The sequence below is a fragment of the Pipistrellus kuhlii genome, unplaced genomic scaffold, assembly GCF_014108245.1.
Source record: "Pipistrellus kuhlii isolate mPipKuh1 unplaced genomic scaffold, mPipKuh1.p scaffold_m20_p_31, whole genome shotgun sequence".
Taxonomy (NCBI): Eukaryota; Metazoa; Chordata; class Mammalia; order Chiroptera; family Vespertilionidae; genus Pipistrellus; species Pipistrellus kuhlii.
Genome location: NW_023425531.1, coordinates 5,675,458 through 5,695,069, shown reverse-complemented (window position 1 = coordinate 5,695,069; position 19,612 = coordinate 5,675,458). Strand labels below are relative to the sequence as shown.

Here is a 19,612-nt window from a genome sequence, read left to right as displayed (position 1 = left end):
AGCACCTAACGCCCAGCAGAGCCGCCCCTCCGCGCTGCCATGCTAGGGTTTGTCTGGGTGCTCAGGACCCCTCTGCGGTGGCAGGCAAGGTCCCAACCCCTATGCCACCTGCCTCTGTCCTGGCCCTGCGAGGGCGTGCCCATGGGGCCTGGGAGAGCAACTGGCATAGGCAATGTCAGATGGGGTGGGGTGGGGTGCTGGGTGAATCATGTCACTGGGGCCCTAAGATGAGCATGGAACCCGATTTCAGGGCAAGTCCAGCTGGGAGGAGCGTGGTCTCCAACGGTTCCTTCTCCTCTGACCGGCCCAGGGCTGAACTCCAGCCCTCAGCCTCCTACTCTCATCCCAGGGCCCCAACCAGGACTTCCTGGGGAGGGAGGGCAGCAGCTTCCAGTCCGCTGGAAACCGCCCAGCGGCTTGTGGCACTGGAGCAGCTTCCGGGGGTGGGCAGTGTCTCACAGGCCGCCTGGTGTGACTCCCACCCTTTCTTTTCCTCCTCAATCCCCGCAGCCATTCTGTCTAAACAATGACTCCCCCTTCAGCCTTCTTGTGTGCCCAGACCTCCTTCCTTCCTCCCTCCCTCCCTCCTCCCTCCCTCCCTCTCTTCCTCCCTCCTTCCCTCTCTTCCTCTCTCCTTCCCTCCCTCCCTCCGCACTCCCTCTTCCTCACTTTGAGTTTATTCTTATTTCACAAATGGTGCCTGGTCGTTGCAGAAATCCCGGGAGTCCACGCATTCCCAGAGGGGTGTTTTATTGTATCTCCATTGAGGACGAGGGGAGAGGCTTAGAGAGCAGCCCTGGCTCCCAGGAGGGGGCGAGGCAGGGCCAGTGCCAGCAACCCACTTCTCCAGATGTTTTGGCCGGGCCTTGCGCAACCTCTGCGAGGGGGGCTCCTCCCTCCCGCCCCCCGCTTCCTGGTTTGTGGTCTGAGGCCCCACCGCAGGCTGGAAGTGGTGGGTTAAGCCTTCCCGCTGTGGCCTGCAGGACAGGCTGGCTGGGAGGGAGAGAAGGTGGTGCTGGGCAGAGGAGGGAGCTGGCCTGCCCAGGCTCCAGTGTGCCCCGCGCCGGGCTGGGGGAGGCCTGTGGGAGGATGTCAGTGGAAGTTGGAGGAGAGGACCTCCTCAATATTCCCAAGAGGCTCAGTGCGGGGGTGAGCTGCCCCGTGCCCTGCTGGGCCAGCTCATGGCCTGTGGGGGCCCACCAGAGCCTGGAGAGAAAGGATGAGCTGCTCTGTGAGCACAGCGGCCAGAGCGCCAGCCCCAGCACCGGCTGTGCCCTCTCTGAGGCAGGATGGACGGCCGCTGTCACCTCGAAGCAAGAGCTGAGGGGCAGGGGGTGTCAGAGTCCAGTGGGGAGGCAGGGCAGCGAAGGAGGTGTGTGTGGGCCAGTCCTCCCTTCCTGGGCTGTGCTGCCAATGCAGCTGGGCCCGGGCCCAGGTACTCACTGGACCCCTAGCCATCCCCTGAGACACAGGGAGGGGCGCTGCCTCAGAAATAGCTAGTGACCTCAGGCCCTGGCTGGCCGGGCCCATTTCGGCCACCTCCTCAAATAGCCAGGGGTTGGTCCCACGATCCTCCATTCCCTCCCCCCCCTGCCCAGCCCAGGACTGGCCTGCTGACCTGAGGATTCCAGAGTGGCTCGCAGCCCCTCTGGTCCCAGAGTCAAGTACACATCCATGGAGGCGGGGGTGCGGGGGGCAGACACCAGCCATCCTAGCCACCCACCTCCACGCTAGGCAGCTGCAGCTGATTTCGTTTCTCCGGGGCTGGGGGAAAGGGGACTGGGAGCCCGGGAGCAGGTTTCCATGCAGGGGCTTCTCCACCAGGGCGAAGGCAGTGGGCAGAGATGAGGCAGAGCAGATGTGTGTGCATACGTGTGTCCGTGTGGACGAGGTCCGGGCCTGAGCCCACATGGGTTGATCCCTCTCTGCTCACACTACCTGATGCCAGGGTCCCTGCTCAGGAGGCCGGGGTGGGCAGAGAACCTGGATTCCTGGGTTTGCCTTCCAGAATACACGGGGCCTGCCTTGGGAGACACACCTGTGAGGAGCAAGGGTTTGCAGTGGAGGCTTCTGTGGAGCTTGGGAAGGGAGGGGCCCTTGGGAGGTAACCCGAGTGTGGGGGAGGCCGTTTGTCTGTTGCTGGAGCACAGACCACCTTCTCCGGGGAGGGAGCGTAAAGGGTGCTCCTCAGGGGGCTCTTGGCTGTGGGCCAGCTACGTCTGGGGCTCCTGGCAGCTGTGGGCGAACGTCTGGGTGGCGAAGCGGCCTGGGAGGCACCCTGCAGCATCCACTGCGGGAAGGGACCTGCCAGGACTGGACGCCCAACCATGACACGCCCTGGAGGGGAGCCCAGGCCCTGGAGTCCAGGAGGACGCCACTGCGCACTCTGCCAGCCCAGTCTGGTGGGCAGGGACTGTTTATCCCTGGCAGGGGTCAAGAATGCTGGGCATGGAGAGACCGTCCTGTCTGGCTGAGAGCCTGGCAAGGGAGGGTTGACGTGTGGCTGCAGGAGCCATGGGCATTAGCAGGAGCCATGGGCATTAGCACTGGGCAGCCGCCTCTCGCCTTGTGTCCCCAGGGCAGCTGCAGTCGCCTCCCTCCGCTTGTGAAGGAGCCCCCTGGCCCCTCCGCAGCTCCCCCTGTGTCCCCGCAGCTAAGAATCACGCTGACAGGCCTGTGCTCACAGAGGACCCGGAACGTGCAGCCACCACTGCTCCATGGTTTGGGTGAGGGTGCAGCCAGAGGGCTCTGTCCCTTGCCCAGGCGACGGCCGGCCCACCTGTAAGGTGGCTGCTACCTCCCATTGTCAGCTTCACCTTCTGCGCAGCCACGGAGCAGCTGGACGTGTGCAGGCAGCCGGCGGGCACAGAGAGGGAGGTGCCCCCTGGTCCCAGACCAGCCAGGGGCCCGTGGACACACATGTGGGCGCTCTGAGGCTTGCGGGGCCTTATGTGCTCCTGGTATTCTGACTTCTGGTGGCCCCAGTTTTGTTTTCTCGGAGGAAAAGAGGGAGACCACCACTGTAGCAACAAGCACCCAGGGGAGTCTGCACCCCTCCGCCACTCCCAGCTCCTGCTTACACTCTGCTGTCGGCACCCTCCCCCATTCCCTGGTCTTTGGGTGACGAGGACTCACCAACTCCTTCAGTGTCAGGGGAGAGGAAGGAATGCTGGGGAATTCCCACCAGCAGACTTAGCCTAGGACCGTGGTCAGCAAACTGCAGCTCGCGAGCCACATGCGGCTCTTTGGCCCGGCTCTTCCACAAAACACCACGGCCTGGGCAAGTCTCTTTTGAAGAAGTGGCGCTAGAAGAAGTTTACGTTTAAACAATTTGGCTCTCAAAAGAAATTTCAATCGTAGTCCTGTTGATATTTGGCTCTGTTGACTAATGAGTTTGCCGACCACTGGCCTGGGAGCAGATGGGCCATTTTGTGGCTCAGAGTGCAGGGATGAGCCCACCAGGGCGGTGGGTGAGCCCTGACGGCGGGAGCACAGAGTGGACGCCAGAGGCTGCACAGCCGCTCTGCTCCCGGGGTTCAGCTGTAGGCTCAGGCCGGCGGGCAGTGCCTGTGGGAGAGCAGGTTCCTGGTGGGGAGCAGAGGCCAGGGAACTCTGCTCCTGCCTTTAGTGAGTGTGGGTGTGCATGGGTGTGTACACACATGAGTGGAATTGTCTAATGTGGTATGTGCACACGTGTAAATGTGAGAGTGGGCATGACAGTGTTTGTTGTATGTAAGAGTAGGTGCATGTATGTGAATGTGTGAACAGGTGTGTGTGAATGAATATGCGAGCATGACTGTGTGCATGAATACATGAGCGGGTGTGTATGAGTGTGAGTGTGTGCAGAGACAGCGTGAGCGCTCATGTGGGCCTGGGGGAGTGTAGGTAGGTGATGTCAGTGTGTGCTTTGGGGGATGTCCTGGTCTGGTTACAGGACATCCAGGGACACTGTCGTATGTTATCCCATCCCCCCGGCTTTCTGGAGCACAAGTCTAGGCAGGATAAGGTCAGGAGTCACTCTGGTGAGGGAGAGGCTGAGAAGCCAGGTCTGCAGTTGACCGTTAGTCTCCGTCTAGCTGGGCCCCAGGTCCTCCGTCCAGAGCGGCGGCGCTCACGACCCCCGGCCCCGGCCACAGGTGCACCCGCAGCCAGCAGGGAGAGAGGAGCGCGGCCGGCTTCCCGGAGGAGGTGACGGCGGGCGGGCGGGCCGCGCATTCCAGAGCCCTGAGTCAGAGCGGCCGCCCCTCCGGGCCCGCCCCCGGCGCACGCCCCTCGCGCCCTGGCATTCCCGGCGGGCGGGCCGGCCGGACGGGCGGGCGGGCGCGCGGGCGGGGACTCGGCGCGGGAGCCCTCCCGGCCGGCGGCGGCGGCCCCTCCCCGAGGCCCAGGACCCCAGGACCCCGGGCGGCGGCGGCGGTGAGTGAGCGCGGCGGGGGGCGCGGGGCGCGGGGCGCGGGGCGCAGGCCGGGCGGCTCCGGAGCCACATCCGCTGCGCGCGGGCCGGTCCTCCGCACGCCGCTGCCGGCGCCGCTCCGAGCGGCCGGAGCCTGGTCGGTTTCGGGCTGCCGATCGGGGCCCGGGTCCGGGGTCCGGGCCGGTGCCCACCCGAGGCGCCCGAACTTTCCTGCCCGGAGTTCCCCGGGCCGCCCGCGGAGCGGCCCAGCCCGGATTCCAGCCCGGCGCTCGCAAAAATAGCCGCGGCCGGATTAGCGCGTCCCGGCGGGCTGCCCGGCCGGACAGCGCGGCTCCAGCCCCCGCCCGACAGCTGAGGGTCCCGGGAGCCGGCGGCTCCAGTGCGGGCCGTCTCCGGGCTCCCCCGAGGCGCGCCCTCCCCCCGCAGGCTCTCCGTCCCGGCCACCGCCGGTGGGTGGTGTCTCCCAAGCTGAAACTCCAGCTCGGAGGGTGGAACTTGCTGGGATCATCCCGGTTCCAGCTGCGCTCCCTGGGGATGGGAGTCACATTAGCCGTGGAGCTCGGGATGGTGGAGACTGGCCCCTGTGTCCCCCTCAGTAAACACGGAAACTCAGGGCCGTGGGAACACTCCCACAGACACCCTACCCTGTGCCCAGCGGCCAGGAGCAGCCAGGGCTGAGCCCGAGGCCACCCGGTGCCCTGAAGCAGGCCTTCCCTTGGCTGCGGAGTTGGGGAGATGGAGGAGCCCCAGCTCCTGAGGGCAGGGGATGGGGCCTGGCTGGCTGACCTGCTGGGGACATGTCTGTGGGGAATGGCAGGGGCCCCCAGCTATGCCTGCCCAAGGCCCAGATGCTCTTGACCAGAGTTGCTATGTGTGTGCTCGGGCTGTGTGCTGTGTGTCTGGCTGGGTGGGCGAGGCCTGGGTCTGGAGGCCCTCTAGCTCTGTGCCAGGAAAGGCCCCCATTCTCGCCCCTCTTTCTCCCCCCCCCCCCCCCCCCCCTTCTTGGGACTTCCTGGCAGAGAAGATTCAGGATGAAACTGGCTTTTCAGGTTTGGCCCAGCTATATGCTGGGTTCCTTCCACCCCCATAGAACCAACCTCAGCCCCCTACCCCCCACCCAGAGGTTGAGAGGAAGTTGGGAACCAGGCAGCTGGCTGGGGCCCAAGAGGTTCCTGAGGCGGAGCCCCCTGCCACCAGGAATTGCTCTGGGCTATCTGGGTCCTTTTCCCTGAGAACCGGAAAGGGGCCAGTATGGGGTTAAGGAGTCAAGTGGCCTCAGAGTGAAGGTGTCAGGGCCCAGGCCCCTTCCCAGAACCCTCCAGGAGCTGATGGGCCTCCCGCTGCACAGAGGGGCTGCCCAAGGCCAGTGGCCCTGGAGCGTTGCTGTGACCCACGCTCCTCACCCGGCCTCAGAGTGCTGGCCAGACAGGCTTCTGTCCTGGGGAGCATGCATTCTAGGGGCACCCTTGGTTCAGAGGGAATCACCCAGGTCTCCTTGCCTTTTGGAGCTGAGGATGGTGGGGACTGGCCCCTGTGTCCCCCTAGGGTCTTCTCAGCTCCAACTGCTGCTCAGGGTACCCCCCACTGCCGCCCCACTGCTGCTCTCCCCGGATGTGAAGGGCTCCTCCATGCCAGCTCCGATTCCCTCTCTCTGGTGTCTGTAACGGGATCGACTTTCTGTCCAAGGATCGGATTCCTGGCTTCTGCCTGCTTTCTGGGTTGGGTGTGTTTGTGGGTGACTTCCTCCCCCCTGAACTGAGGTGCTCCGGGTGGCAGAAGGTGGAGTGAGGGCAAGGAGGGGCCTGACAGCCCGCACCCCCTGAGGAACCCTGAGGTCTGCCCCTCACCTTTGGGGGTGTGGCAGGGCCGGCGAGGCAGGCACCCAGCTCCTGGGCTGGCATGGCCCCGGCTTTAAACCCCCTCAGAGGCTGCAGGAGCCAGGGGCATCAGCACTGGGCACTGACTGGCTCTCTGAGCCTGTTTCCTTATCTGTAAGATGGACACCGATCCCCTTCCAAGGCCTGTGATAATTCAGGTCGGTCAGGGATCTTTGGTTTGAAGCAGGTGGTCAGGATAGTGCTACTGAAGCCATTTCTGCTCTGATCACAGACTCCGGGGACTCGGTTTCCCCTCGGGGCCTCTCCGGCACTGTCCAGCAGCCGCTGTGCTCTGGGACGGTGTAGCTAAGCCCTGACCGTGTGTGGGCACCAGAGAGAACCGTGTGGTCTCTGCTGGGGGCTTTGCCTGGTGACCAGACGTGTGGATGCGATCTGGACCTTCTCCCTGCAGTCTGAGGGGCTGATTTCACCCCGTGAGACTCCGGATTGTCACGCCCGGAATTGCTATTGCTATGTCCCTGCCCCTAACCCCTTGCTGACTGTGGCATGCACAGGTGGGACCTTTGACCTCTCTGAGCCTCGGTGCTCCCCATCCCTGGGTCATATCTGCTTCTGTCAGACCCAGCGGGGTTAGAGGCTTGATCCCGGTGTTGGTAACCCCTGGGCCGTATATGCCCGCTGAGCCTGGGACAGTACCTCCCACCCAGGGCTGGTGCTTCCTTTCCTGCCCTGGTCCCACCCTCCCAGGCCAGGCCCCTGGAGCGGAAGACTCTGGTCCTGTTATTGGCCTCTGCATGCCCCTCTGGGGTGATGGGAGGCGGCGGTGACAGGGGCAGGCAGGGTTTGACGTGCCCTCCTTCTGACGGGAAGAGGGTGCCCCGCAGGCTATTGGCCTGTCTGCCCCCCCCCCCCCCACTCTGCCCCCGCACCTCATTTCTTCCAAGAAAGGTAGAGGGGTAGCTGGGAGGGTTGGGTCTGCCCATGTCCTTCCCATGATGGGAAGCTCAGACCGGTGGCCCTCACTTTGCCGCCCAGGAGCACGTGGTGGAGAAGGAGGGGACTCCAGGCTGCCAGCAGCTGCTGGTCCCCGCTCCCGGGGAGATCTGGGTGGGGGTCAGCGATCAGGGCTCCGGGGGGGAGGCTGGAGGAGCTGGCTTCTCCCGGGACTGTGCTCAGGTGAGCTGGGGACACGTCGGGGCAAGTGTCCCGGGTGGGGCCCGTTGCTCCAGTTGACCTCAGTGGTGGGCGGCTCCCGGGGCCGGGCTGGGCAGGACCGGGAGCCCAGGCTTGGCAGGTCTGGCCCTGGGGCTGGGCCATCATCCACTTGGCCTTCAGCGACCTCTGCCAGCATCGTCCTGCGAGGGCGCGGGGAAGGCCGGAGGGCCGCGGTGGCTGCTGCTCACACCTGAGGATCCAGCTTCACATCGCCATGGCCGCCGGCCAGGCCTGGGCGGGCCGGAACCTCTCCCGGTCTCCTCCTGCCTCTGGGCCGGAGCCTTCCCGGCGGCATCCTGAGGGTTCCGTCCCCCGTTCCCGCAGCGGCTCCCGCTCTTGGCGCAGGCTCCGGCCCCCTCACCCTGGGCTCCCCGTCCTTTGGCTGCCTCGTCAGGATGCCCCCTGGAGCCGGAGCCAGCTGGCATCGCCAGCCTTTCTGCTTCTTGAGCAGGTACCCCTGCACCTTGCACAGTGCCAGCCTGAAGGACCCCTAGTCAGCCCCCCAGCGGGAACCGGGGTCAGGGGGACCTCCCCCTGCGCCCCACCCGCCCTCGGCTCGATGGCTACAGCAGGTCCCGCTAAAGCAGCCCAGGGGCCCTGTGACTGGGCCCTCCTCCCTCAGCCTCACTTCTCCTGGCTGTTCGAAGGGCCTCGGGTGCAGTGTGGTTTTGTGCGCCCCCTGCTGGGCTGGGTCCCCGCCATTGGCATTTGCTTTGCCAGCAATCCTTGCTTTACTCCCAGCTGCCCTTGGGGTGTCTCCTGCTGGGCCGGGCCGGCCGGGTGGGCAGCGGGGGTGTGGCCAGTGACTCAGATGCTGTGTGACCCCGGCCGGCAGGCTGCCCCTGACTGTGGTTTCTCCCGCGCGGAGGGGTCGGCAGAGCGGAGATGCTGTCGGGATTTCCACCACGAGGGGCTGCTGGGAACAAGAGCCCACTGTGCGCCCGGGGGAGGCTGGACACTGAGCCACTGTCTCCTCTTGGCGGGCACCGTGCCCTCCCCTCCCGACTCTTTGTCCGCCTGGGCCTGCCCTCCCCCACACCCTTGGGTCCTAGTGGGGAGCCCCCTGAGAACCCTACCCACTGGAGCCCAGATGGGAACTGGGCACACAGGGGTAGGGTAGGCTGGGCGTTCTGCAGCTGCGTGGGTTACAGAGCCCCCTCCTGCCTCTGCCCCCGCACAGGAGGGAGTTGAGGGGGGCAAGGGACACCGGGAGGTCGGGGTGTGCCGGCAGGGAGCGGTGCCTCCATCGTGAGGGGCTCCTGTGTTCCTGGACGGACTGTGGGCCTGTGCCGCGCCCTGTGCTGCTCCCCACCCCCTTCCACCTCTTTGTGCTGTTCTGACCTGGGCATGCGGTCCCCTCCTCCCCCATCACCCAGACCACGGGGACCGGTCCTGCCAGCTTGTGCCCCAGAGTGCCCAGTGCTCCGGCAGAGAGGACAGCACACGGCGAAGGACTCCGGGCGGCCGGTGCGGCAGCCTGACTGGCTGCGGCCCCGGGACATGCTGGAGGGTTGGCAGAGTGCGTGTGCGTGCGAGGCAGGGCCCTGGGATGGCAGGGGGCCAGGTGTCAGGAGAGGCCGTGGGGGCAGGGGGAGCCATGGAGAGTCAAGGATGTGTGTGGTGGGTGAGACAGTCAACAAGCTGGCAAAGACGCCTTGTACTGCAGAGCGGAGAGCCAGCCGATCACCCAGGAGTGCCAGGCCTGCTGGGGAGGCACGGAGGGCCCGCTCCCAGCACCCAGCCTGTGGGTCCCCAGCACCATTCCTCTCTGGGCCTCACCATGGCTCCGCCGTGGTATCGGCCCGTTTTCCAGGAGAGCACACTGAGGCTACCTGAGGCACTTGGGGGCTGGGTGGCAGGGACACACCGAAGCCAGTGCAGCTGCCCCACCTGAAACGCTCAGGGGGCTCCCATCCGGCTTGGTCTCTCCCCACAAGGCCCCCCAGGGTCCCGCATTACCTCTGGGGTCCCATCACCTGGATCCCTGTGTGGCAGGCGTGGCCTGACCGGGCTCCGAGGGCACCCTGGGGGTGCTGTCAGGGCACTGCAGGTTCCGGGAGCCCCTATCTGGTCATGTCTGTCTGATATTGTCCCAGATCCCGCCACCAGTGCTTGAGAGCCAGCGCTGCCCTTCCCAGTCACTGCCTCACCAACGGGGGGATCTGCGAAGGGAGGGCTGGCGGGTGCTGACCCTGTCAGGGAACACACGGGTCTGGGCTGGGTTTGTGGTGTGAGGAGTGCCCATCTCCTGGTTCAATTCCGAGAGACCCATTCTCAGGATGCCTTCATGTTGGACACTGTCTCCCCCCCATTCCCCACTGCCTGCCTCCGACCCCTGCAGGGCCCCATCCATCTGACCCACACTGTGAGGATCAGCATAGGCAGGGTGCCCAGAAGGCATCCAGTGATGTGCAAACAAGTGCTTCAGCCCTTGCTCTGTACCAGACGGGTGAGGACCGAGCACAGGGCTTTGGCTCAGGGGCTGCATGAATGGAAAGACCCCTGGGTGCAGAGTCAGCTAGAGGAGGATCCCTGAAGGACTCCGTCCCACCAGCCGGCTCCTGGTTGGTGCAGCGTAAGTGGGAGCTGTGAGGTGCCCGGGGACTGTCCCTGACTGGGTAGGAGTGGTGAGTAGTGTCACACAGGGGGCAATGGGATCTGTGAGCTGTGTCCTGGCTCTGGTCAGGGCAGAGGCAGTAGGAACTGAGTAGTATTTTGGGCCCAGCCCTGCTTGGTATAAAGCCAGGAGGAGCTGCCAGCCACATCCTGGCCTGGCCCCAGTCGACACAGGGCCAGGAGGAGCTGTGGGCAGTGTCCAGGCTGTTTTTGGTCTGGGTAGTACAGTGGCCTGTGGGAACCGTCCTGGGCCTGTCCCTGTCGGTGGGGCGTCCTGCCTCCCTGAGCAAGCGCGTCTCTCGAGAGCCAGAGCTGCTCTGAGCGCAGACCTGGTCCCTCTGTGTGTAAGTCCAGTCTCCTACTGGGTGTGAGCGGCATCCCAGGCCTGTCCCCAGTGATGGTGAATAAGTGCCTTTGGGCACATCCGGCCTCTTCAGGCCTCCGTTTCCGTACTTCTAAGGTACGGGCGGGACTTCCTCTATATTTACTCCGAGCAGTTGGGAGGGAGGCTCGGAGGGGTGTTGGTGGGTGGGTTACAGACCTGTCGGGGTCTGGAGCTCTCTGAGGAATGTTGGAGTCTCTGCCCTAGGTATTGCTCAGCCACTCCCCTGGTGTCCATGTCCCCCATTGTGCTCAGGGAACCCTCTCACTCTTGGATCCCCTGTTTTCAGGTCCTGTGTGGTCCTTTGGGAAGGAAGGCTCGGATCTGTCCTGAAAGTGACGTTTTGTATAGGGGGACACAGGGTGCTGAGGCGGCCATGGTCCTGTGACCTTTGCCTCACGGTTAGGAGGCCAGGCAGAGGCGGCTCACATCCGGCCCGGGCCTCTGCTCTGGGGCCTGGCCTTACCCTGCGCCTAAGCGACAGGTTTGGGGGTGGGTCTCCTTCTTAGGTTTGAAGCTGGACCGGCAGCCCTCCCAGGGCTGAGCCTTTTTTGTTGGTATTTATGGGCGCATGGCACCCCCTGGTGGTCATGGCAGCGCCTGTGCCCAGGTGGTTTTCAGGAGGTTCCTGTTTGTGGCAACAGCTCTCAGACCCTGGGAAGCCACGTGGCCTCTCCTTTGTGACCTGGAGCCTTCGCAGACCCCACCTGTGGGCATAGCAGGCAGAGCCTCTATCTCTGGAGCAGATGGCATGGCCGTTAGAGGGTGAGGTCTCAGATGTGCCATGTGCGGATGGGTGAGCTCCTCAACCTGGCAGTGCCCTCAGGCTCACTCAGATCTCTGCTCTGGCTGTTCCCTGTGCCTGGAACAAACCCCTCCTCCTGTCACCTCCTCCCCCCCACCCCCACCCCCAAACCTTGCTAACTTGATCACCTCCTTCAAGCCTTTGCTAAGATGTCACCTCACAAGGAGGAGGCATCACTGTGCTCGGCAACTGTAATGTGCTGATTTTGTCCCTGTCACACTTTGCACCCGTAAACAAAATACCTACTTATAGATTCACGAGAGGCCCAGGTCTCTTGGCCTGGCCTGCAGGGATTGGGCTGAAACCGGCTCTCCGACATCCCCCGAGGGGTCCCGTATTGCGAGAGGGTGGTTCTCGGGTGACATACCCCAGAATCGGGCTCCTTCCTCTCTGGTTCCCTCTGCATCACTGGAGAACCGCAGCTGCCAAGTCACTGTAGCTCGGCAGCTACTGCATTGAGCGCCTGCCCCCTGGTGGTCAGTGTGTGTCATAGCTACCAGTAGGCTGATCACTTGGGCTTTTATATACTTAGATTGCTTATCTGGACTGTAAGCTCCAGGAAGGTGGGGATTTTATCTGTTTTTAGTTTCTTCTTTTTCTCCACTAATGTGTCCCAAGCACTTAGGAGTGACTCATAGTAGGTGCTGCAGTATTTGTCACACGAATTTACGTTGTCTGAGGACCTGGCATGTGGACAGCAATGTCTGCCAGGATGAACAAAGCAGGGACTGAGTGCGTGCGGCAGTGCTGAGCACACAGGACATCAGCAGCCGGATCTTGACCACCCTGATGGGGTTACCACTGCTTCTCCTTACTCCTGGGTCTGGGCCCAAGGCACCTTCAGACACCTCTCACCTCCCACCCTTCTCTGCCACCCGCAGGCCCGCCTTGCTGCCCCCGGAACCATGAGCGAGGCCCGCAGGGACAGCACGAGCAGCCTGCAGCGCAAGAAGCCCCCCTGGCTGAAGCTGGACATCCCAGCCGTGGTGCCGGCGGCGGCGGCTGTGGCGGCCGAGGATCCCGGCTCCCTGCCGGCCGGCCCTGGCCAGCATGGGCTGTGGGTCCATCCGGCCCAGCCCGCTCACCACGACCCCGTCACCCAGCCCCCGAGACGCCAGGCTTTCTTGCGGAGCGTGAGCATGCCGGCTGAGACCGCCCACGTCCCTTCGCCTTACCACGAGCCCCCGCGGCCGGTGCTGCATCGGCAGACATCCATCACGCAGACCATCCGCAGGTACTGGCCCTGCCCCGGCTGCTCCGGGGTGCGGGCTGGGGCTGGGGGGCCAGAGGCAGGCATACAGGCTCCTCTTTGGGTGCCGCCGAGGCTGGGAGCAGGGCAGGGCCTCTCCTGTCCCAGCTTTCTCCTTGGTCTTGTTCCCCACGTCACCCTCCCCCCTCCTGCTCTGGGGGACCGACCCCTCTCACCTGCCACCCTTCTCTGCTCCCCCAGCACTTGCTCTCTCCTTCTCTGTCTCCCCCACCTCAATGCTCTGGTCCCCGAACAGCCGACAGGTGCGCTTTGGGCGTGTCCACACGCTGCCCCTCTTGGGCTCCCCTGCAGCCCGCAGGGCCCTCCCTCAGCGCCGGTCCCTCTCGCGGTCCCTGCTCAGGTACTTGCGGGTGTGAGTGTGTGAGCATGGGCTGGCCTGGCACGTGCATGGCTTGGGACCTCTTGGCAGCTGCCAGCACGGTGTGCATCCCCTGGGCTCCTCACAGCGGGCGTTGGCAGTGTGTTGCTTGCATGTCCGAGGGCTGTGGGCAACCTGCCTGGGCTTGCATCTCCCATGTGTTGGGTTCTGTGGTGTTAAAGGTCAAACTGCTGCCCAGGGCGGAGCTCTCTGGCTGAGCGGAGGGCTGAGCTCTGAGCACCGTCTCTGGATTCAGTGTCTCCCCACACACCCCCTCTCAGGGATGGGGTGTGAGTCCGGGTAAAAGACTCACCCGGACAGGCCTGTTACCTGCCGTTCTCGTGGGCATTGGGAGTTGGCTCAGCGTTAGGGGGTGGCCAGGGCTGGAACCCACGCATCCTCTTCACTGGACCCAGCCCACTGGACCCCAGATCCTGGAGTGACCGGAGGCGTGGGGTGGAGCATGCTGCCCAGGAGGAGGGCTCTGGGGCCCCCGCTGGGAGGGGTGAGGGCCGGCGCCCCCCGGCTGAGTCCCTCCCACGGCAGGGGCACCGCGGACTGGTTCGGAGTGAGCAAGGACAGTGACAGCACCCAGAAGTGGCAGCGCAAGAGCATCCGCCACTGCAGCCAGCGCTACGGGAAGCTGAAGCCCCAGGTCATCCGGGAGCTGGACCTGCCCAGCCAGGACAACGTGTCGCTCACCAGCACGGAGACGCCCCCGCCGCTGTATGTGGGGCCATGCCAGCTGGGCATGCAGAAGGTATGCCCGCCCCCTGCGGCCCCCGAAGGCCTCCCTCTCTGCTTCCCTGGGCTGGGGCTGGGGACACAGCCAGCCGGAGCCAAGGAGGTCCCTGGGAGCTCATGGTCTGGGAGGAGGGTCAGGTGTCCCGTAAAGACACCTCAGACACTGTCTGGGAAGGGGGCTGGGATGTACCACCGGGCCAGCTCTGGATGGGAGAGCACCCCGGGGTGAACAGCAGGTGGGGAGAGGGACGCCTGTGGGTGCGGTACGGTGGGGGGTGGTACCCATCGCTGTGCAGGTACCCGCTGTGTTCTCCACAAGGCGGGGAAGGAGCTTCGGGGTGACGACCTAGCCCCCCCACTCCTGCGTCTCCTCCCCTCCACTAGATCATAGACCCCCTGGCCCGGGGCCGGGCCTTCCGCATGGCGGATGACACCGCGGACGGCCTGAGCACCCCGCACACGCCCGTCACCCCCGGCGCCGCCTCCCTCTGCTCCTTCTCCAGCTCCCGCTCAGGCTTCAACCGGCTCCCGCGGAGGCGCAAGCGTGAGTCTGTGGCCAAGATGAGCTTCCGCGCGGCCGCGGCGCTGGTGAAGGTGGGCGCAGGGCCGGGCAGGGGGCCAGCGGGGGGACCCCGCGGCGGGCCGCACGCTCACCCCCTCGCCGGCAGGGGCGCTCCGGGCGGGACGGCACCCTGCGCCGGGCGCAGCGCCGCAGCTTCACCCCCGCCAGCTTCCTGGAGGAGGACACGGCGGACTTCCCCGAGGAGCTGGACACGTCCTTCTTCGCCCGGGTAAGAGAGGCCGGCCGCGGGGCCTCCATGCCCTCCAGCCTCCGTCCTCCGTCCGTGCCTTCGCGCTGACCACGCGTGTTTGCTCAGGAAGGTGTCCTCCACGAGGAGCTGTCCACGTACCCAGACGAGGTGTTCGAGTCCCCCTCGGAGGCGGCGCTCAAGGACTGGGAGAAGGCGCCGGACCAGGCGGACCTCACGGGCGGCGCCCTGGACCGCTCGGAGCTGGAGCGCAGCCACCTGATGATGTGAGTGGCGGCGGCGAGGGCGCAGGGAGGGGGGTCCGAGGGCAGGAGCAGCGGGGGCCCCGGGGCAGGACCGCCTGGGGGCTGAGGGCAGGGGTCTACATGGCTCCTGTGCGGGGACCCAGGCCCCCTGCAGACCAGGAGCGCGGCCCCAGAGCCCTCGGCTGGTCGGATGCAGCGGGGAGGCCGGGGGCCGCTCACAGGTCTGGCCCCCTCCCCGCCATCTGGAGGGGCTCCGGATTGCTCTTCACCGGTGATGGGGCGGGTGCCCAGCGTCTCACCTCCGCCTGGGAGCGGACCGGCTGGGGCGGGAGGTGACTGTGCCCCCCCCCGCCCCCCACCAGGCCCCTGGAGCGCGGCTGGCGGAAGCAGAAGGAGGGCGCGGCGGCCCCGCAGCCCAAGGTGCGGCTGCGGCAGGAGGTGGTGAGCGCCGCGGGGCAGCGGCGCGGCCAGCGCATCGCCATGCCGGTGCGCAGGTTCTTCGCCCGGGAGAAGCGGCCGTACGGGCTGGGCATGGTGGGCCGCCTCACCAACCGCACCTACCGCAAGCGCATCGACAGCTACGTCAAGCGCCAGATCGAGGACATGGATGACCACAGGTGGGCGCGGCGGGGGTGCCTCACGGCGGGCGGGGCTCCGGGCCGGGGGTGGGGGGGCCCAGTCGGAGCCCCCACCTCTGCTGCCGCCCCCGCCGCAGGCCCTTCTTCACCTACTGGCTCACCTTCGTGCACTCACTCGTCACCATCCTCGCCGTGTGCATCTACGGCATCGCGCCCGTGGGCTTCTCGCAGCACGAGACCGTGGACTCGGTGAGCCCCGCGCCCTCCCCGCGCCGAGGCCGGCGGAGTCTGGGCTCCGGACGCCCTCCTCCCCGCTTAGGGAGGAAAGGGCTGGGGTGGGCGGCCTCTGACCTCTCCCCCCACCCCACCCCCCCAGGTGCTGCGGAACCGCGGGGTCTATGAGAACGTCAAGTATGTGCAGCAGGAGAACTTCTGGATCGGGCCCAGCTCGGTGAGTGGGGCGGCAGGGCGGTGGGACGAGGAGGACCCCGCGCCGGCAGGGGCCCGGCCTCAGCGGCACACCCGCTCGCTCCCCGCAGGAGGCGCTCATCCACCTGGGCGCCAAGTTCTCGCCCTGCATGCGCCAGGACCCGCAGGTGGACAGCCTCATCCGCGCCGCCCGGGAGCGCGAGAAGCACTCGGCCTGCTGCGTGCGCAACGACCGGTCGGGCTGCGTGCAGACGTCGGAGGAGGAGTGCTCGGTGGGTGCCCGCCCGCAGGCAGCCCCCGTCTGCGCCCCGTGATGTGGCTGTGCTGGGACTTCAGATGGGGCCCGTTATCCTTTATCTGTCTTGGCACATGACACCAGCCTCTGTGCAAGGTCCCTCTCGTCATTCATTCATTACCTCTCATCCCCCAGCTCCCCCCATCCCGTAGAGTGTTTCCCAAACTTCTGACATATGTGTATCCCTTCTATAATTTTCGTAACGCTGAGTACCCCTCGTACTCATGAGAACGTAGAATTAGGCTCAGCTAAGCACGGTGCAGTGCGTACCCCCACCAAACTCTTCCTGTACCCCTTGGGGGACGCGTACCACACTTTGGGAAACACTGCTAGACAGCCATTGCGACCTCTCTGACTTGGGTGTGCTTTCTGTGTGTCTTGTTTTGGGGCATATCTTGAATTTACTTAAGTGGTATTGCCTTATTCCCCCCCCCCCCCACACACACACTAAACAATTACACACACACAAAAAAAATCCCAAGTTTTCATTACATCATTTCAGGAGGAGGTACCAAAGTTTATGCCAGTCCCTGGTTTTGGACACTGGTGGTTTTTAATTTTATGCTAATAGGAATGATGCTCTTGAGCTTACAGTAAACATTCGCACGTGCACACACATTCCCAGAGTGTGCATGGGTAGGTTTCGGGTTGTGGGCTCAGGGGGCTCTCTGTGGTTTTGCTGTGGACTCCTGCCTTCTGGAGACTGTTGTGAGAAGGGTGGGCTCTGACGGCACTGACACTCTCCCCGCAGTCCACGCTGGCGGTGTGGGTGAAGTGGCCCTCTCATCCCAGCGCTCCCGACCTGGCGGGCCACAAGAGGCAGTTTGGCTCTGTCTGTCACCAGGACCCCAGGTCAGTCCCGCTGGCCCCGCTCTTGCCTCCCTGGGAAGTGGGGGGAAAGGTGTAGCCCCTTGTGGGGCTGGGCGGAAGGGCCCAGAGCGGGGTCTGACCGCACACTGGGCTCCTGCAGGGTGTGTGATGAGCCCTCCTCCGAGGACCCCCATGAGTGGCCAGATGACATCACCAAGTGGCCGGTGAGCTGGGGTAGATGGTTGGCTTTGCGGGGGGGGGGGGGGGGGTGTCACCCTCATTATGGGGGGGAAACACACACTTCTCTCGTTTGTGATACCAAGACGCCCATCATGGGGCCACCTGTTTCCAGGCGCAGTGCCTCTGGCCTTTGCCTGGCCGGCCCCTCCACCCCCTGCTTCTGAGCAGGTAGTCAGAGCAGAACCTGGTGGAGATCTGAGAGGTCCGATGACATAATTTCCGTTTGACAGATGGGAAAGCTGAGGCTCAGTCAGGGCCTGCTTTCTACTGTCGGAGCCTGTCCATCTCTGCCCGTCCCCGGGGCACGGTGTGGGGGCACAGGGCTGGAGGAGGCTCCGGCCCAACTCATCCCCTCTGTGATCCAGATCTGCACCAAAAGCAGCGCCGGGAACCACACCAACCACCCCCACATGGACTGCGCCATCACGGGCCGGCCCTGCTGCATCGGCACCAAGGGCAGGTGGGTGAGCTCGGCCCTCCTCCGGGTCCTGGAATAGGCGGATACGAAGGGGTGTGGGGTGAGAAAGGCTCTGGGCTTATCCAGGGCCAACCAAGATGGGCGAGGGGGCTGAGGCCCAGGCCTGGCTGGTGGAGCCAGGCGCCTGTGCCCGGCCCCTCTGCACGTCCCCACGCCGGGCTCCACCTTGCAGGTGTGAGATCACCTCCCGGGAGTACTGTGACTTCATGAGGGGCTACTTCCACGAGGAGGCCACGCTCTGCTCTCAGGTAGGCCTCCAGCGTGTGTGCGTCCCCTCGCCCCCGGCCTCAGAGCGTGCTGACGGGCCACTCTGCGCAGGTGCACTGCATGGATGACGTGTGCGGGCTCCTGCCCTTCCTCAACCCCGAGGTGCCCGACCAGTTCTACCGCCTGTGGCTGTCCCTCTTCTTGCACGCTGGGCAAGTGACACCAGGCGGGCCGAGGGCTGGGTGGTTTCGGGGACCCAGGAGTGGCTGGCCAGGGGGTGGTGGGAGGCCTTCCCGGCTGAGTGTCCCCCTCTCCCTCCCTCCACAGCATCCTGCACTGCCTGGTGTCCGTCTGCTTCCAGATGACCGTCCTGCGGGACCTGGAGAAGCTGGCAGGCTGGCACCGCATAGCCATCATCTACCTGCTGAGTGGCGTCACTGGGAACCTGGCCAGTGCCATTTTCCTGCCGTACCGGGCAGAGGTAAGGCCGCCCCGGGACCCGGCCCCGGAGCGTCTCCGCTCGGCTCCTCAGTCCTGCTTCGCTCCGGGCCGTGAGGCGGGGCGGCGGTGGGTCCAGGGGTCCTGCTCAGCACCCCCTCCCCCCCAGGTGGGCCCGGCCGGCTCGCAGTTTGGCATCCTGGCCTGCCTCTTCGTGGAGCTCTTCCAGAGCTGGCAGATCCTGGCGCGGCCCTGGCGCGCCTTCTTCAAGCTGCTGGCGGTGGTGCTCTTCCTCTTCACCTTCGGGCTGCTGCCCTGGATCGACAACTTCGCCCACATCTCGGGCTTCATCAGCGGCCTCTTCCTCTCCTTCGCCTTCCTGCCCTACATCAGCTTCGGCAGGTTCGACCTGTACCGGAAGCGCTGCCAGATCATCGTCTTCCAGGTGGTGTTCCTGGGCCTGCTGGCCGGCCTGGTGGTCCTCTTCTACTTCTACCCGGTGCGCTGCGAGTGGTGCGAGTTCCTCACCTGCATCCCCTTCACCGACAAGTTCTGCGAGAAGTACGAGCTGGACGCCCAGCTCCACTGAGCGGGGTGCGGGGGCCGGGCCTCCAGCGGGCTGGAGCCAGGCAGACCGTCTGCAGGCTCCGGGACGCCCCGCCGAGTCCTGGACGCAGACCGTGGATCCTCTCTTACTTCCGGGCATTTATTACACTAGTTCCCGAGATTACCTTCTAACTAGTCTCCTGACGACCACCTTATGATGTGGCCAATAAATGGACTGGGAGCGTTTTAGCTGCCACTAACGTGACCAGAGCTGCCTCCTCCTTCCCGACAGGAAGTGTCTCAGACGCCTCCCCCGGTGAGGTCCGCAAGCCAGGTGGCCCCACGCTGCCCCCTTTCCTTAAGACCCAGGATGAGGGGCCACATTTCCCCGCACACACTTACCAGGGCCCCGACACCAGTGCCGGCCCCAGGCCACCTCCCCTGCCGGGAGCCGGGAGCCGGGAGGGGACGTGATCCCGGGTAGATCAGGTGTCTCAGGGGCCAGGGTGCAGTGAGCAGGTGTGGAAAGCAGGCGGCAGTTTACCCTGTGGTGCAAGTGTGGGCGTGGTGCGGCCAGCAGGAGGCAGCAGGGTGGCGGGCTGGAGGCCCCTGTGACGTCAGTAGCGGTACTTCTTGTGCGAAGGCAGGTAGCTCCGCCAAGGGCCCCTTGCCAGTGCCGGGATAGTGGAAGAGGTGGAAGTGGGAGAAGAAGAGGAGGTGGAGGGGGAGAAAGAGGAGGAGGAAGAGGAGGGGGAGGGGGGGAGGGGAAGGAGTTGGGGGCAGGCTGTCAAATTCGGGAGCTGGATTTTCCCTGCCCCTGGCCCGGAGGAAGATGACCCTGTGGGGAGGCCGGAGGCCTGTCCACGGCTGTGCTCGCACCAGGCTATTTCTCCACAAGCAGGTGCAGAAGCCAGCTGCTCCGCCGTTGTAATAG

The 19,612-nt window shown here is 65.1% G+C and overlaps 1 protein-coding gene across 6 annotated transcripts; it reads left to right on the top strand.

Annotated features, from left to right (window-relative positions):
• The first annotated feature begins 4,305 nt into the window (after positions 1 to 4,305).
• On the top strand, positions 4,306 to 18,943 carry RHBDF1 (rhomboid 5 homolog 1). Of its 6 annotated transcripts, XM_045570295.1 has the most exons (18): positions 4,306 to 4,416; positions 12,152 to 12,504; positions 12,776 to 12,880; positions 13,445 to 13,658; positions 14,027 to 14,236; positions 14,311 to 14,433; positions 14,521 to 14,678; positions 15,020 to 15,274; positions 15,373 to 15,484; positions 15,612 to 15,686; positions 15,775 to 15,936; positions 16,711 to 16,811; positions 16,930 to 16,993; positions 17,375 to 17,469; positions 17,660 to 17,735; positions 17,806 to 17,906; positions 18,022 to 18,175; positions 18,302 to 18,831. In XM_045570295.1, exons 2-18 carry the CDS (start codon positions 12,176 to 12,178, stop codon positions 18,719 to 18,721), a joined length of 2,754 nt encoding a protein of 917 aa, XP_045426251.1. In that variant the 5' UTR covers positions 4,306 to 4,416; positions 12,152 to 12,175; the 3' UTR covers positions 18,722 to 18,831. The 6 variants fall into 6 exon arrangements, with proteins under 6 accessions (XP_045426251.1, XP_036316168.1, XP_045426250.1 ...); XM_036460275.2 differs by lacking the exon at positions 12,776 to 12,880 and having other exon boundaries at positions 18,302 to 18,943; XM_045570294.1 differs by lacking the exon at positions 17,806 to 17,906 and having other exon boundaries at positions 18,302 to 18,943.
• The last annotated feature ends 669 nt before the right edge of the window (positions 18,944 to 19,612 follow it).